Source organism: Geotrypetes seraphini, chromosome 8, assembly GCF_902459505.1.
Source record: "Geotrypetes seraphini chromosome 8, aGeoSer1.1, whole genome shotgun sequence".
Classification (NCBI taxonomy): Eukaryota; Metazoa; Chordata; class Amphibia; order Gymnophiona; family Dermophiidae; genus Geotrypetes; species Geotrypetes seraphini.
The window spans coordinates 699,236-716,168 of NC_047091.1; the positions used below are offsets into that span (position 1 = coordinate 699,236).

A 16,933-nucleotide genomic window follows, 5' to 3' on the forward strand; every position below is an offset into this window, starting at 1 on the left:
CATGCTCAAGGATTGCTCTCCAGCGATCCGTGAAGTTCCTCCGATCACCCCCATTTGTATGCTGGCCCTTCATGAATTCGTCGGCCAGCCACGGATCGGGCACGATCAGGCAGGTTTGTGAATCTAGCCATTCGTGCTGTCTCTGCCGTGTGTGGAGCGGGAGGAGGTACTACATCGGGAGTGTGCTGGACCCGGTGGGGGAGTTATGTTGGCTCTCCTGCCCAGGGTCCACCAGACTCTTTTCTCCAAGACAGTATCCCAGCATGGTGATAAGGGCACTTCTCTCTAAGCCAGTATTGACCCAAATGCCTCAATATTTAACAGTGTCTTAGGGAAGTGCAAATCTCTTTGAAAACTGCACAAACTGAGTCCAGAAAAGGGCAGGTGACCTTTAGCAATATACACATTGGGATGAATTTTAATCCAGCACAGTGAGTAGTTTAAGTTAAATGCTGGAGCCAGTGTTGAAGAACATAAGGGTTGCCATACTGGTCCATCAACACAGTGGCCAATCCAGGTGGCAAGAATCCAAAAGGAAAACAAGTTTTATGCTGTTTAGCCTAGAAATAAGCAGTGGATTTCCCCAAGTCCATCTTAATAATGATTTATGGACTTTTGCTTTAGGAAATTGTCAAAACCTTTTTAAAACACTGCTAAGCTAACTGCTTTCACCACATTCTCCGACAACTAATTCCAGAGTTTAATTACATTTTCTGATTATACTTTTTGTTTTTACTTTGTTTTTTGCTGCCCTAGTCCCTCTCAATTGAACTCCTGAAGTAGACCCCATGACATGTGTGAGTGACATTTTTCCAGAGTTTTGCTCTACATTCTTGCTTATCTCTGTTGCTTAGTTTGCATTTTTTTTAATTCTACTTGCTAGTTTGTTTATTTTTACTTTGGGGTTTTGTTTTTTTTATAATACTGCTGCTGTCCTGGTCCCTCCTGATTTGATTCCTGAAATAGACCCCACCCTGTTACCAATACGTGTGAATGTTTTTCCAGTCTTGTCCTATAAAATCCCTCCTACCAGTGGCATCCGCGCTGAAGGAGCATGCATAACGAACAGGTCTGCTCCTTGGGGTGGCTCCTGGGCAACGAGTTTTGTACTACCCAGAGTGTTCATTCTAGATGTGTTCTTTGTCTTTTCTTTCTATCTTTCCTCACTTTTAACTAATTCTTTTCTTTTTTTCAGTGTCATCTATTTCAGTGTTATGGGGCCATTGCCCTTATCTATATTCACGGTTAACCCAAACGTGTTTTCTGACATATATGCTGGGTTCAGCACTCGCAACTTCAATTATTCGTGGATTTTATGTTGCTAGCTCCACCGCACACACCCCCCCAAATGACATCATCCTGAAGTGCTGTGAAAAAGTTTGACGCTTTTTTTTCCAGTGGTGCAAAGAGATAATTTTATCGTGTGTGCAGAGAAAAGTTCAGTGCTTCAGCATGTATGCAGAGAGAAAAGATCAGTACCCTCCTTCAGGAACAGGTCACGTCTCCCTCCAAATTCACAGTATGGCTACAAAGCGTAAGACTTCAAGTGATACCGAAAGTGCTCCCAAGAGGGGGAAAAAAGTGAAGATCTTACCAGAAAAGGTAAGGATATGCTTCTTAGAGGAAAGTCAACCTCTGCTGTTGCTCGGCATTATGGCATTAATGAATCTACCGTTAGGTACATACAGAAGAAGGAAAACCCAATCTGTGAAGCCATTGCTGCAGCTACACCGGCGGGTGCAAAGACATTACATGTTGTGGGAGATACCAATTTCTCTCGTGTAGAAGTTGCAGCATTTATATGGGTGCAGGATTGCTACAAGAAGAGAATGCCTGTAGACTGTGTTGATAATAGGAAAGGCAAAGTTTTTGTATGATAACTTGAAAAAAGGGAAGGTGGATTGTTGCAATCCATGGACTTTCTGGCCAGTAAAGGGTGGTTTGATAAATTCCGCCACAGGTATGGCCTATGTAATGTGAAAGTGACAGAAGATGCAGCATCTGTCAACCAAGAGGCAGCTAGTTCACTATCACCTTTAAGGAAATTATTGAAGAGAAGGGCTATGAACTAGCAGGCATTCAATGCCGATGAAATCGCTCTATTTTGGAAGAGAATACCACAGAGAACTTTCATTAGCAAAGAGGATAAGTGAGCACCAGGCTTCAAGGCTTCAAGGGATAGACTAACCGTGCTGCTTTGTGCAAATGCAGTAGTGTATAACTACTAAAAAAAAAAGGGGGGGGGGTTCAGTCGTATATGTATGAAAAGTAAAAAAAAGAACGTACTGTGTACTAGTTTAACAGAGAAACCCCACTCACACTCAATCGTAAATAAACAGACAAAGAATCAAAATAATAATGGTGAAAATGAAAAACGGAGAAAAACAGGCCTCATCATACACGATTGCCCAGGACTGCACAGTACCCTACCTCTCGTTTCATCACTGGTCCGAGAAAAACTCTACATATATATATATAAATATATATATATATATATATATATATATATATATATATATTTTTTTTTTTTTTTTTTCTTACAGCCAGTCTTTCATTTCATAAATTACTTTTCAAAAAATTCTCCTTCTTCTGTTAAATATATCACATTCATGTGAATAGGTGGTTAATTCTGTGTAAAACAAATTGTAATGGCTACAGCTAAAGGTGTTCAAAATATGTGAAGGATATAAGAAAACTTATTTCAGGGAACGTTTCTCTTCACTCAGGTAAACTTTTCATCCGGTATCTTGAAACATTAGAACTCGTTCCCCAGTGTTCCCGACAGAAAGTACTTCTGTTTCAGGGGGGGAAAAAACCTTTGTAATTAGCTCAGCGTTGCTCTTCTCCAAAACACTTTACAGCCTTCACCGGTAGCAATGGCATTTTTTGAAATGGCCGTGAGACTAAGAGACACAACGAGAAGGAGCTGGGCGTCATGATATCATCACTGCCATGTTGCGTGATATGTTAAACACAAGACTGTCAAAAAACCAAAAAATAAATTTTATCAAAAATCTATCATATAACCTTATAAAAGGGGATTATTTATGACGAGCAGAATCTATTAACTCAATAGAACGGTTGCCATTTATATGCGGTATTAAGACCCAAAGAGTCTAAAGTTTGTAGGTGATTAATCCTTTTTGCCCTAGAATTTTCCTAATGTCACCTCTTCTTAGTGATGGTATTAATTTTTCAATCAGCAACTCAGATTAGTAAAAGTGTGTTGATATTCTACACAATGGGCTCTCATCCTCTCATCCAATATTCTTTCTAACCCTTTAGTACCTAATGTGTTTTCCCTTCGATGTCATTCTCTAACAAAGAACAAGATTGTAACTTTTCCCCTTCCTTCCCACCCCCCTTGTTCGTCTAATTTTGTCTGTCTTATGAGTAACTATTGTAAATTAATTGTATTACCACACTCTGATGGTTTTTATTATTGTACATCGCTTAGATGTTATTATAAGCGATTCATCAAATAAAGGTCAAACTTGAAACTTGAAACTTGAGTGTGATAGTGTGGGGCTGCGTGTCCAGAGATGTGGGTTGATTGCAGGTGCTTCATGGAGTGTGGCACAGTGGTTAGAGCTAGATGTGAGGCAGTAATTAAGGCTAAGTGATATCAAATGCTCTACTACTGAGACTGATGAAGTTGTTGGATAACTAGACAAATTATCATTATAAGTTTGGGTAGCTTATGAATAACATTATTTTTGTGAAATGTGTCATATTATGTTAAATGATTATAGAGTTTCTGTTAGTTGATAATATATGCATTAAATACAATTATGATATTATAGCCATGTTTTTCTAAAGCATAATGCCTAAAATGCTAGGTGTTTCCACAATTTTGGCCACTAGTGTATATGCTTATGATATTGTCTTAAGTGGTTCCCCTTGATCCTTTTCATCCAGACTTTAGTACAGTACAAATCTGTCTTGATAAAATTTCTGAATGCTTGATAAATTATCATTTGGAAGAGAAGACTTTGGCTCTTTGGGTTACAGGATCCCTGTCCACCACAGATATCGCTCTCATATTTTAAAAACAAATTTCTTGCTTTAACTTACGTAGGCTCATAAGATCTGTCTGTCCTTACAAACGACTCATGCTGTGCGACCCTATTATATGCATTAGTATCTTCAAAGATTGACTACTGTAACAGTGTTTACAGTGGTCTGCCAGCTTCAGTACTTACAAAATTACAGTCTATACAAAATACATCAATCGGACTTCTTACCTCTGCTCATCATTACGATCACTTGACCCCTCTTCTTAAAGAACACCATTCGTTCCCTATTAAATTTTGTATCATTCATAAGATACTAACTCTCACAATTAAAGCATTATAATCTGGAATGCCGCATTACTTATCTAATCTCATAGTTCCTGCTCGTTCACTCAGTTCTCAGGACTGATACCATATATCTATTCCTGCACTTCATTTAACAAATCTTAACTCAACTCTTCATTCAGCATTTCTCTCTGTTGTCCCTTTCCTATTTAACTCTTTTCTTTAACAGAATCTTCTTATATGAAATTTAGGATACTTCTTAAGACCCATCTCTTCCTAGAAGCTTTTTCTGGAGAATGCTAAGGTATTGGAGGTCTGGGGCATTAATGGCATTTTTTCGCCTTTAGTTATACTTTCCTGTCTGATTATTGTAGTTCTTTTCACTTTGTTGTTTTTAATTATTTTAATTACCTGAATTATTGTAAACCACTTTGATGGCCTCTGAGGAGCGGTATATAAACCTTTTAATAAATTTAAACATAGGGAAATGTATTTTTGAAGAGTTAAATTATTAAATTCTAATATTGTAATCACACCATATGTATTATTATTTTAAGAATTAAGATGAGGATGGGAGAAATTGATTGTTTAATGTAATAATTGTACAGTTAACAGTGTGTTTTGTGCAGTATTTCTAATTTAACATTTGTATTACACTATCAAAGTTTGAAAATCAATAAAGATTTATTAAAAAAATAAATAAATAAAAACATAAACATAAATCTACTACTTAGAGTTTCATTGCATGCCAGTCAATCCTGCTATTTGTGGAAAGAGTAAACAAGCGATTCACATCTTCCCATTCCACTTCACTCAGTATTTTATATCATATCTCCCCTGAGCTATCTCTTCTTCAGGCTGAAGAGCTCTAGCCACTTTAGCCTTTCCTGAGAGGGAAGTCTGCCCATCCCTTTTTTCATTTTCATTGCCCTTCTCTGTACCTTTTCTATTTCCACAAATTTTTTTTTAGATGTGGTGACTAGCACACCTATAATTTAGGCATGAGGAGATAGCTAGCCATTGGGCTGGTTTATTTGCACCTACATTCTAGAGATAACGGGCCAAATTCTGTAAAGTGCGCCTACATTTGGGCGTAGTTTGCAAGGTCCTCGTTAGGTGCACTTTGCAGAATCACGCTTAAAAACGAGTGATATATTTAGTGAAATTATAGGTTCACTGGCTTGTCAACAAAATATATAACTTAATCTGATATCAGAACAGTTGTTTCCAGTCTAAGGAAAAGGCAGGTCTCCTTTAACAATGAACACAGATTATGATCACAGTGGATATCAGGCATTATCACAATGCTGATGGCATTTCTTTTTAATATTTGATTATTGACTCCTTTCAGCCCAGTCACCACCTGAATACACTGGAAACACTACACACCTTCAGCATCCAGCATCTTGGGTATGTCCAGGTACTTCTCAGCCACCTCAAAGGCTGTGTTCAGGTTTCCAATGGGATCGTCCTGTGAGGAAAGGAGATGAAGGCAGTTAGTCTATCTGCAGGATTTCACTGCTTGCCAGTAGGATATGGATGACATATATAGAACAGGTCAGTGTTAATATAACCAAGTACAATAAACTGTATAAGGGAACCAGTCCAAGGTTATCAAAAGAAACATAACTTAACAAGCATTGGAATTATTAAGACTGTAAACTGGAGGAAAAAGTATAAATTTAGTTAGAAGTAAGATAAGTGAATGAAAAGCTCCTGATGAAGAAAACGGCTTCCATTGAGCATAAAAAATCATTTTTTTCAATGCTAAAAAAATAAAACAAAATAGAAATAATTTTTACATTAAAATTGAAAATGTATTGAAGGTTTTACAGACCAGTGATAGAAGTGTAGCTAACCCTAAGTACCCTGAGTTGGGAAGTTTTGAAGCTTCTGAGTTCTTAAATATTGTTTGGTTTTCATATCACAGCATCAGTCTCTGATAAGAACCAGAAAAAACAAGCAGAGATAATAATGTAAACTATGGCTCCGCTAGCGGTTTTAGCGCGCGCTTAGCATGCACTGCAATGCCTCGCGCGCTAGACACTAACGCCTCCATTGAGCTGACGTTAGTTTTTCTGCGTAGGAGGCAGCGCACGCTAAAAAGCTAGCGCAGCTTAGTAAAAGGAGCCCTATGTCTAGTTGTGGATTAGGAATTGGTTATTGGATAGAAAACAAAGGGAAGGGTTAAATGGTCATTTTTCTCAGTGGAGGAGAGTAAACAGTGGAGTGCCGCAGGGGTCTGTACTGGGACCGGTACTGTTTAACTTATTTATAAATGATCTGGAAATTGGAATGACGAGTGAGGTGATTAAATTTGCAGATGACATTAAACTGTTCAAAGTTGTTAAAACGCATGCAGATTGTGAAAAATTGCAGGCAGACCTTAGGAAATTGGAAGACTGGGTGTCCAAGTGGCAGATGAAATTTAATGTGGACAAATGCAAAGTGATGCACATTGGGAAGAATAACCTGAATCACAGTTACCGGATGTTAGGGTCCACCTTGGGGATTAGCGCCCAAGAAAAAGATCTGGGTGTCATCATAGACAATACGATGAAACCTTCCGCCCAATGTGCAGCAGCGGCCAAAAAAGCAAACAGGATGCTAGGAATTATTTAAAAAGGGATGGTTAACAAGACTAAGAATATTATAAAAAAAATACTCCTCCTCACCTTTAAAACAAAAAACTCTAATCAACCGGCATTCATTGACAAACTACTGATCCCATACTCATCATCCAGGGCCCAACGATCTAGCAACCAAAATAATAATAATAATAATAATTTATTTTCTTGTATACCGCCCAACCAGTAGTTCTGGGCGGTTCATAACAGGAGAATACTGAGACATTTCATCACATGGTACAGTTTCATAGAACATATTATCTATGTACAATCTAAAATTATATAATAAAAGTAATACAATTGTTAAAAACATTCCAGCCCTATATTAAAAATGATTAAAAAATTAAAACATACTATGACAATAAGAATAGAAACAGAAGACCTCATTAAAATATATCAAAAAGAATATTCTTATTTGTCAAATAAATAGTCTTTAATGATTTCCTAATTGTGAAGTAAGAATTAGGTTGAACAATCGTCAGACTTAGCCAGGAGTTCATCTTCCCAACTTGATACTCCAAAGTCCTGTCTCAAAAGGTCTTAAAACGACAGGCCTTTGGAGTAGGGAAGATGAACTTTCCAGAATTTCTAATTCCTTTTGTTGAATAAGAAAGTTTCAGATAGGGGGACAAATATGAGGGAGATAATCCAAAAAGCACCTTATAACAAATGCATCCAAACTTAAAAAGCACTCTGGCCCCAAAAGGCAACCAATGCAACTTGGATCATACTTTTTAAGATGAAAAATCAGGCGAACTGCAGCATTTTGCACCAACCGAAGTCTTAATATAATCTTTTCAGGTAACCCCAAATAAATTCTATTACAATAGTCTAAAGTTGATAATACAATAGATTGAACCAGTAACCGAAAATATTCGCTGTCAAAAAACTTTTTAATGGTTCTTAATTTCCATAAAAGCGCATAACTTTTTTTAAATTAATAAATCTGTATGTTTCCTAAAAGTTAATGTGTGATCCAAAGTAACCCCCAGAATTTTCAAATTAGACACTATGGGGTTCATAATAAATAAAAAAAATGTCTAAAAAGTGGCCTAAATGGCTACTTGGATGATCAAAAAGCCTGATCGTCCAAGTACCCATAATCAAAGCTGGTTTTAGACGTATCTAAAACCAGCTTAGGCCTTTCCCCTGCCACTAAACGCACATAGAGAAAAGAGGTGTGTTTAGAGGAGGGGAAAGGGCGGGCAGTGGGCGGGAGGTGGGCCGACCTACACTTAGGCGTGCAGCATATATAACCAAAACCTTAGGCAGGTTGCCTAGTCGGCACTTATACGTTTTGACTTAGACGAAGTCAAAACAGGTCTAACTGCTGAAAAAGGGGCCGCTGAGCTGATCATGGCTGCTGCGATCAGCTCAGCGGCCCCAGCAACCTGCCTACCCCCTACAGCAATGATCGCGGCAGGAGAGATACCTCATCTCCCCTACCATGATGCCATCACTCCTCTACCCTACCGTGATGCCATCACTCCTCTACCCGAACTGCTGCGACCCGCGGGATTGGGCTCCCTACTGGCCTGATCGTAATCGGGGGGTGCCGCGGGTGCCCAGGGCAAGAGGGCTTGGGCTCCCTCTTGCCCCGAACATAATCGGGGAGGGGGGTGTTGGTGTTGCGGGACAAGAGGGCTTGGGCTCACTCTTGCCCCGAACGTAATCGGGGGGTGGGGGAGGGTCGGTGCCGTGGGGCAAGAGGGCTTGGGCTCCCTGTTGCCCCGATGTCATCGGGGAACGTCGGGTTGCCGCGGGGCAAGAGGGCCCCGAACGTAATCGGGGGGGGGGGGGGGGAGTCTGTGCCTCGGGGCAGGAGGGCTTGGGTTCCCTCCTGCTGTAACCGGTGTTGTTTTTGACAGACACCGGTTACAGAATCCAGCTTTTAGGCGAAGGACTGGCTCCTCCTTCGCCTAAGAGCCCTTGTGTTGGACGTTTGGGGCTTAGGCATTTTTTTTGTTCATTATGGGGTATAAGTGTAGATGTCGTGGTGGTACAACTGAATGTAGAGGCAGGCCATTATAAAAAAAACCTCCATTTGGACGCTTTTTTTGATTATGGACATTTTCCCTCCTTCTACTTTCAACGTTTAAGGCTTTAGGCCAAAAGGAGACTTAGACGTTTTTATTGATTATGCCCCTCCACCTCGAAATTTTGGCCCTTCAGTTGGATACTTTTTACTTGAATTTTCTCATTAGGGCTTGCCAAAAAAAACCTTGTTTTTTTACATATTATGCAGTTTGACATAGATACATAAAACTAATGTGAGAGGAAAAATTCCCCTAAACCCAATTCTCCCACACAGGGCAGAATTAATATTTCAGTGGGCCTTAGGCACCCAAATACACTGGGCTCCCTAAACCAGCCCTTCTATGTTCACCCTCCTGAGAGAGTGTACCTCCAGGCCCGGCTCCAGAAGTTCAAGTAGCATCTTCTCCTTCCTTCTTCATTATTCAGTGCAGCCAAACTCACAGTCTTCAAAAGGCCGCAGGCAGCACTTCCTACATGCTGCCCACGGCTGACCCGGAAGCCTTCCCTCTAACACAAATCATCATCAGAGGAAAGACTTTCAGGTCAGCTGTGGCCAGCATGTAGGAAATGTGCCCATGACGTTTTGAAGACTGTGAGTTCGGCTGTACTGAATAATGAAGAAGGTAGGAGGAAGCAGTGCTTGGATGTCTGGAACTGGGCCCAGAGCAGTGGTCTTAAACTCAAACCCTTTGGAGGGCCACATTTTGGATTTGTAGGTACTTGGAGGGCCTCAGAAAATATAGTTAATGTCTTATTAAAGAAATGTCAATTTTGCATGAGGTAAAACTCTTTATAGTTTATAAATCTTTCCTTTTGGCTAAGGGCTCCTTTTACAAAGCCGCATAATAGCACGCACTAAACCGCCAGCCATGCTAGCCAGTTTTTCGGCCAGTGCATGATGAAAAGTTGCATGCGTTAAACACGGCTTTGTAAAAGGAGCCCTAAGTCTTAATAATAATATTGTAATTTATAGCTAAAGAGACATATGATCAAGAAACTGTTTTATTTTACTTTTGTGATTATGATAAACATACCAAGGGCCTCATAATAGTAGGTGTCTCTTTTCCCATTTGTGCTCTTTGAGATTGACACAAACATACTAAGGGCCTCATAATAGTACCTGGCGGGCCGCATGTGGCCCCCGGGCCGCGAGTTTCAGACCACTGGCCCAGAGGCAGGTACAATGACATCATCAGAGCAGGCAGTGTTCCGGGCCCCTCCTGAACTCCTTGGGCCCGAGATACGTGCCTACTTGGCCTACTCTTTAATCCTGCTCTGCACCCACACCATTCCATCTCCAAAAAAGAGGGAAACAGGCAGAAAGTGATGGTATAAAAAAGTCCCAATGTTAAAGTTGCCAAATATCCACTTTAAATAAAGAGGACACTTGGCCCTGACCCATTCTGCCCCCAGCTCCACCCCTACACAAACCTCCTGTCTCCTTCCCCAAGCTCGGTGCTGCATCTGGAGGGCCTCTGCACATTCGCACATGCATGTGACGTCATCGTGGTAACTTCCACGAATGCCCAGAGGCCCTTCAAATGCAGCCTCGAGCTCGGGGACTTCCAAAACCCAGACAAACTGCTGAGCTTTGGAGATCCCTCTGGGCACCCAGACAGTCCTCTAAAAAGAGAACATGTCCAGGTTTTCCTGGACATTTGATAACCCTATCCAATGTCAGCTACATCTATGAGGGTAACTATTGTGAGAAGAATTTGAAGAGCCATCAATGTGCTAAACCCACCAAAAAAGAAAAGCAGGTCTGGGGCAATTCCACTGAGTGGAGGGTACTCCAAAAGTACCAAGAGTGTCAGAGTTATTTGTATTTATCAGGGTTTTAAATTTTGGACTAGGCATTTTGTCATGATTATTGGTTACAAGATAAAATCAAAGCCCTAATTATGCTTCATGGCTTTTGCTTACACAAAGGGAGTGACAGTAAAAAGCCAAAACCAGCTTCTTTTGGCAATTTATATTCCTATAATATTCAGTGGGATCTCAACAACAGTCATAAAACAGGAATCAGAGAGGCACCTTTGCTTTTCAAAACTGGATTCAGGCTATGCTTGCTCATTGCTTACTTCAGAGAGATAAATGTCATAGACAGAGCCAGATTATACCAATAGACATGGCAAGAAAAACCAAGATGCAACACTGACAATACAAAGAGACCAGGAGCCAGGCAGACTGAGGAAAAGGAGATCAGATCAGAGGAAAAGCAGGCATAGGGAGCAGCAATGCATGGAAAGACAGAAGAAGCAGCCATTCATAAGGGGGCCAAAGGAAAGGAGAGAGTCCAATAACAGTGCAGTTAAGAAAGGTGAAGTACTTGCAATAAATTCATGTGGGGTGACAGAGCAACACATATAAAAAGAGAGGGATCAGCAATAATGCATGCAGTGAAAGACAGCATTGCATGCAAGGAAAGGAGGTAAAGACTGTATCGTACATGAAAAGAAAAGGCAATGATTCTCATAGCAATGCATTGTAGAACATGTCAAAGTAACCAAGACAATAATAAGAGGCAGAACTAGGATACCTTTCGCAGCTTGGAGTAGTCAATGAGATCAGGTCTGTGTCTGTGGATAAGAGCACATAGTGCAAGGCCATCCTTCCAGCTTCAAGGAAAAAAAGAAAAAGAAGGCACTGATAACTGACTTGAAAATAATTTACCTTCTGCTCACTTGGTCCTGCCCTGATCTGTACTTATGTATCCCTGGAACACGCACTTACACAGGATCTGAAGCTATGTAAGCTCTATACATGCACATATTTCAATATACACCCACATTTCTTCCTGAACAGTGCAAAATATAGACCGCAGATGAAAATTCTCAAAATTGACACAATTCAAATACTAAATTGAAAATAAAATCATTCCCCTCTACCTTTGTTGTCTCCCTCAATGCTGTGCTCTAACTAGGTGCCTCCCACGGTGGGTGTCTTACTTTCTGGCTGGCTCCCACCTTGCCATTTTATGCGGCCCTCGGTGCAATCCAATGCGGCATTTTCATTGCCACTCCCGGTGTTATCTTCTGCCGGCTCCCTCTTCCTTACTGGTAAAGTGTGCACAAAGCCACGTGCAGCGGCACCTCACACGTCCCACACCTCATCCAGAAGCTCTGAGGTTGCGACGTCAGAGAGAAGGCTTCCAGTTCAGGCACAGGACGCGCGTGGAACCGCCACCCAAGGCTTTGTGCACTGTGGAAATGAGGAGGAAGGAGACAACCAGAAGATAACACTGGGGGCAGCAATGAAAACGCCACATCAATCGCACCACGGGCTGCATAAAACAGCCAGGCGAGCCAGATTCGGCCCACAGGCCTTCAGTTTGATACCTGTGGTCTACAGTATATATGCTAGATGCTAAGTGGTCAATGGACAAGCCAGTGTCTGTTGGAAGGAAACATCTTTATTTTTTATCCTATAACTCTGACAATTAATATCAAGAAGAGGAGACGTGGAAAGTGAGCAAAGGAAGGACAGAAAATAAAAAGGGCAAAAACAGAGGAAGAAAGAGGTGAAGGGGAGGTAAAAGAAACGATGGGGATATGAAAATGAAGAGGGAAATAGGACAGATAGGAGAGGAGGGATGGAGAGAGGAAAGATGAAGAAAAAGAGAATATGTACATACACATTGCCTTAATGGGACAGAAAAAAAGGCCCATCAAGGCCATCATTCTGTTTTCAAAAGTGGCCAATATCTGACAACCTGAAAAGAGGAGGTAGTGGATTTTCACAAGTCCACCTTAGTAATAGTTTATGGACTAGGAATTTGTCCAAACTTTTATTAAACCCTTAATGCTAGCTGCTTTTCCACATTCTCTGGCAACAAATTCTAGAGCCTAAATTGCACATTGAATAAAGAAATATTTTACTCTATTTTTTTTTCTAGTAGCTTCATTGTGTGTCCTCAAGTTCTTGTACTTTTGGAAAGAGTAAACAAGCAATTCGTATTTACCTGGTCTATTCCACTCATGATTCCCAGCTGAAGAGCCCTAACCTCTCTAGCCTTTCCTCATAGCGTAGTCATTTCATCCCCTTTTAATATTTTTGGTTGTCCTTCTCTGTACACCTTTTTAAAATTCTGCTCTATCTTTTTTGAGATTTGGTGACTAGAAATGTACAAAGTATTTGAGGTGGAGTCACACCATTAAGTGATATGAAGGTATTACTATAACCTCCATTCTTTTCCTATTAATTCCTAAAATTCTATTTGTTTCTTGGACACTGCTGAACACTGAGCAGAGAATTTCAATGTATCATCAATGAAGACATCTAGATCTTTTTCCGGGATGGTTATGCTGAATGTGGTACTTATCCCTACCCATCATACACCTATAGTTTGGGTTGCTCTTCTCTTTGTGCCTAACTGCATTTGCTAACATTAAATGTCATTTGCATACCCAGTCTCTTGCAGTTTCTCACAATCCTCTTATGATTTAACAACTTTGAATAACTTTGTGTCATCAGTAAACTTGATCACCTCACTCATTCCTGTTTCCAGGTCTTTTATAAATATGTTAATAAGCAGTGGTCCCAGCACAGATCCTTCTGTGCTGAGAATATTGAGAATTTACACCTAACCTCTACTTTCTATCTTTTGACAAGTTCTTAATCCACAGTAGGACACTGCCCATGACTTTTTAATTTCCTTAAGTCATTCATGAGATACTTTGTCAAATGTTTTCTGAAAATCCAGATACCGCTTTGTTCTTTTCTTTCAGTTTTGCACATTACCAACTGGGCTTTGTTGAAAGCATGTCATATGATCCGAGCACTTCATCTACCCCCATCAAAGTGAATATAAAATTGAATTGGGAGCAGCAGCTTGTGCCGAAGGAGCAGATTGTGCTCCTTGGGATTTAGATTCTGCCCAATCTTGGTCTTTATTCTCAACTGGCTCACTCATATTGTTTATTTTTGTTTTCTTTGCACTTTCTTCTACATTTTCAACTGTCTCATCTACAATGTCAGAGTCACCCTATTCTGGTGCTTTAGGGATGTTGAATAAATGAATTTTTGCCATGCCCAGGGAAGCTTCGAATAGGAGGTAATCTCAGGCTATGTTCTATATCATCTTGTAATCCAGCTTTTATTTTCTATGGTTTACTCAACTGTCACTCGGTTAAAAGGAAAATGGATAATATCAGAGATCTCATTGATTCCCAACACTTAGATGTTTTATGTTTAACAGAAACCTGTCTCAATGTTTTCCATCAGATTTCACCGTCTTTGAATTAAGCCAACAGTCCAGAAGGGGTGGGGGTTTAGCAGCCTACAATAGCCAAACCAATTCATGTAGCTGGACACATTCTGCATATGATTCTAATCTTCAACTTCCAGAGTTCCGATTTATCTCTTCCTTCCATTCGACTGATATCCTGGTCGGATAATTCCCTAATCACAATATATTATCATCAAAAGTCACACAAAAATCCTTGCCTGCCCAAAACAGTCTCTTATAGAGATTATGGTAACCTCAAATCTTCCTCCATTTCCTCAACGTTCCAACTAAAAATTGAAGATCTATCCAGCATTTCCCTGGAGGACCAAATTACAGAATGGGAAACAGTTTGTCGTGCACTTCTTGACAAACTAACCCCACTCACCATCCATATTAATCCCCCCAGAAGCATTAAGAATCCCTGGTTTACTTTGGAACTGGCACTTATTAAAAAACCAATTATGATCCTTAGAACAGAAATGGCGACTCAAAAAAAAACCCTACCAATCTTTTGAAATATAAAGAACAGGCAAGTTGCTACAAATGTAAAATTAACCATTCAAAAAAGAATTACTATGCAAACCGTATTTCAAAAATAAGTAACTCTTCGGCAGCTTAATTACATTCTAAAGTCATTAGCACCATTCAAACAAAAGCATGAACTAAGATCCAGTAACTTGCCCACAGCTGAAGAACTTGCCGATTACTTCTTAGAGAAAATAGATAACATTAGGAACCTTATACAAACTAATTTAGCCTCTGATCTTACATCTGAAGAAAATTATTCTAACCTATTGCTTTTCAAATGTTCCCAGTTTACTTTGTCTTCACTAAGTGACATTCATTGACTCCAGCAATCTATAAACAGCAAGGGATCCAGTACTGATGTGATCCCTTTATTTCTCCTAAAACATTTCCTCTCTTTCTTCGGACCCAGAGAAAGTAATCTTCAACCAAATCTCAGAATTTGTTGAGAAAATGAAGGTTTTGTGCAACTTGTTTAGGCGATCCTCCAGCGCAGTTATCACCATATGTGATATTTCCTGGAACCACTCACCCAGGTTAGGAGCAGCCATCATCGGTACCACCGCCATCTTGCTTGCAGGGCTGTTCGACTTACTCTTGGTAACTTTTGTAGTTTTCGCCAGCATACCGCGCCACAGATATATAAAATGTATACTGCCAATCGCGGTGGTGGAAGGGCAATCAGGCAGCACTGCAGCATAGTCAGGAACCAAAGGGAGAAGAGGTATTTGTCACCGATTTTTGAGCACTAGCCATGGAGCCCGGCAAGACATGTCTTACCAGGATTAGCGCATCACGTGACCCCGCTGCAATGATACCTAGTCGACATTTGCAGGATACATGAATCAGTATGGGATAGGCACTTGGGATCTCTCGGAAAAAGAGATAATGGTTACTGTGGATGGGCAGACTAGATGGGCCAGTTGGCCTTTATCTGCCATCATGTTTCTATGCATGGTGTGGTATAGGATTTGGTCTTAGACCAGTATTCCTCCAGGCTTGTTCTGGGATTTCCATGAAGAATTTGAGACTAATTTTGCATGCTATGTATCTTACACTTAAGAACATAAGAATAGCCTTACTGGGTCAGACCAATGGGCCATCAAGCCCAGTAGCCCATTCTCACGGTGGCCAATCCAGGTCACTAGTACCTGGCCATAACCCAAGGAGTAGCAATATTCCATGCTACCGATACAGGGCAAGCACTTATTTTTTCTTTACCTGTATACCTGCTTACCTTTAGAGTGGGTTTTGTAGATTTAATATTCCCTGTTGGAAATAGGAAAACCCTCTTTCTCTCTTATTAGATACATGAGAAGGAACTTGGGCTGGGAAGATCATAATGGAAAGGAGGGGGGTAAGGATGTGGTTGTATGCATGATGCCAGGATGAGTGTGTTGCAATGCTCTCCCTCCACCCCCCCCGAACCTCTTAATCTTCGCCAGCAGAAATGGCTTCTGCAAGCATTGGATTTCCCTCTGATGTCACTTACTGGCCCCGTGACCCGGAACCAGGCTGGCGTGAGCAGTAGGCAGAAGTTGCTCAAGCTTGCGAAGATAATAAGGATGTAAGGGGTGGGGGGAGGGATGGCACAAGGGTGGATTGGAAGGGTGGAGAGGTGCCAGTGCCCCCACCAACTTGGCGCCCGGGGTGGTCCCACAGCCCCTGCACCCCCCTTACCATGCCACTGGTTTTGGAAAAAGTATTTTGTTATCATTGATCATAAAATCTGTTTTATCTTTGGGATCTTATCAGATACTTGTGACCTTGTTTGGTCACTGTTGGAAAAAGGATACTGGGCTTGATGGATCTTTGTTCTGTCCTAGCATGGCAACTCTTTTGTTCTTAAACATATGCAAAAAGGGGTTATGAGCCTGGGAAGATGAAAGGATAAGAGGAAGTGAAAATTTTGGAGGGGAGGGAAAAAATAGAGAGAGGGAGAGAGAGAATCAGGGGGAAGAGGGACAGTGAGGACAGAAATAAGTGGAGGGCAAGAAGGGAGGTGTAAGGACTAGGAGAGGTGGGATAGAAGAATTTGGAGTAGAGAGAGAGGAAAAGAGAAGGCAATTAAATAGGAGAGTAGTCTAGGAGTACCTGATATGAAAGTTCTGTACATTGACATTCCTGTAGGGGGCAGTCTTCCTCTGACACCAGAGCAGCAGCCCCTCCTTAGCAGATGTTTCTAGAAGGGGGAATCAAAAACCCAGAGTGAACCATCA

At 40.8% G+C, this 16,933-nt stretch overlaps 1 protein-coding gene across 1 annotated transcript in view; it reads right to left on the reverse strand.

Moving 5' to 3' along the window:
- Positions 1-16,933, reverse strand: part of ACTN3 (actinin alpha 3) — a 165,500-nt gene that overhangs the window by 69,419 nt on the left and 79,148 nt on the right. Inside the window, exons 5-7 of the mRNA XM_033954112.1 lie at positions 16,809-16,896; positions 11,502-11,580; positions 5,688-5,769 (exon numbers count right to left, since the gene is read on the reverse strand). Of these exons, the coding sequence (XP_033810003.1) occupies positions 5,688-5,769; positions 11,502-11,580; positions 16,809-16,896 (249 nt within the window). The remainder of the gene's footprint in view (positions 1-5,687; positions 5,770-11,501; positions 11,581-16,808; positions 16,897-16,933) is intronic.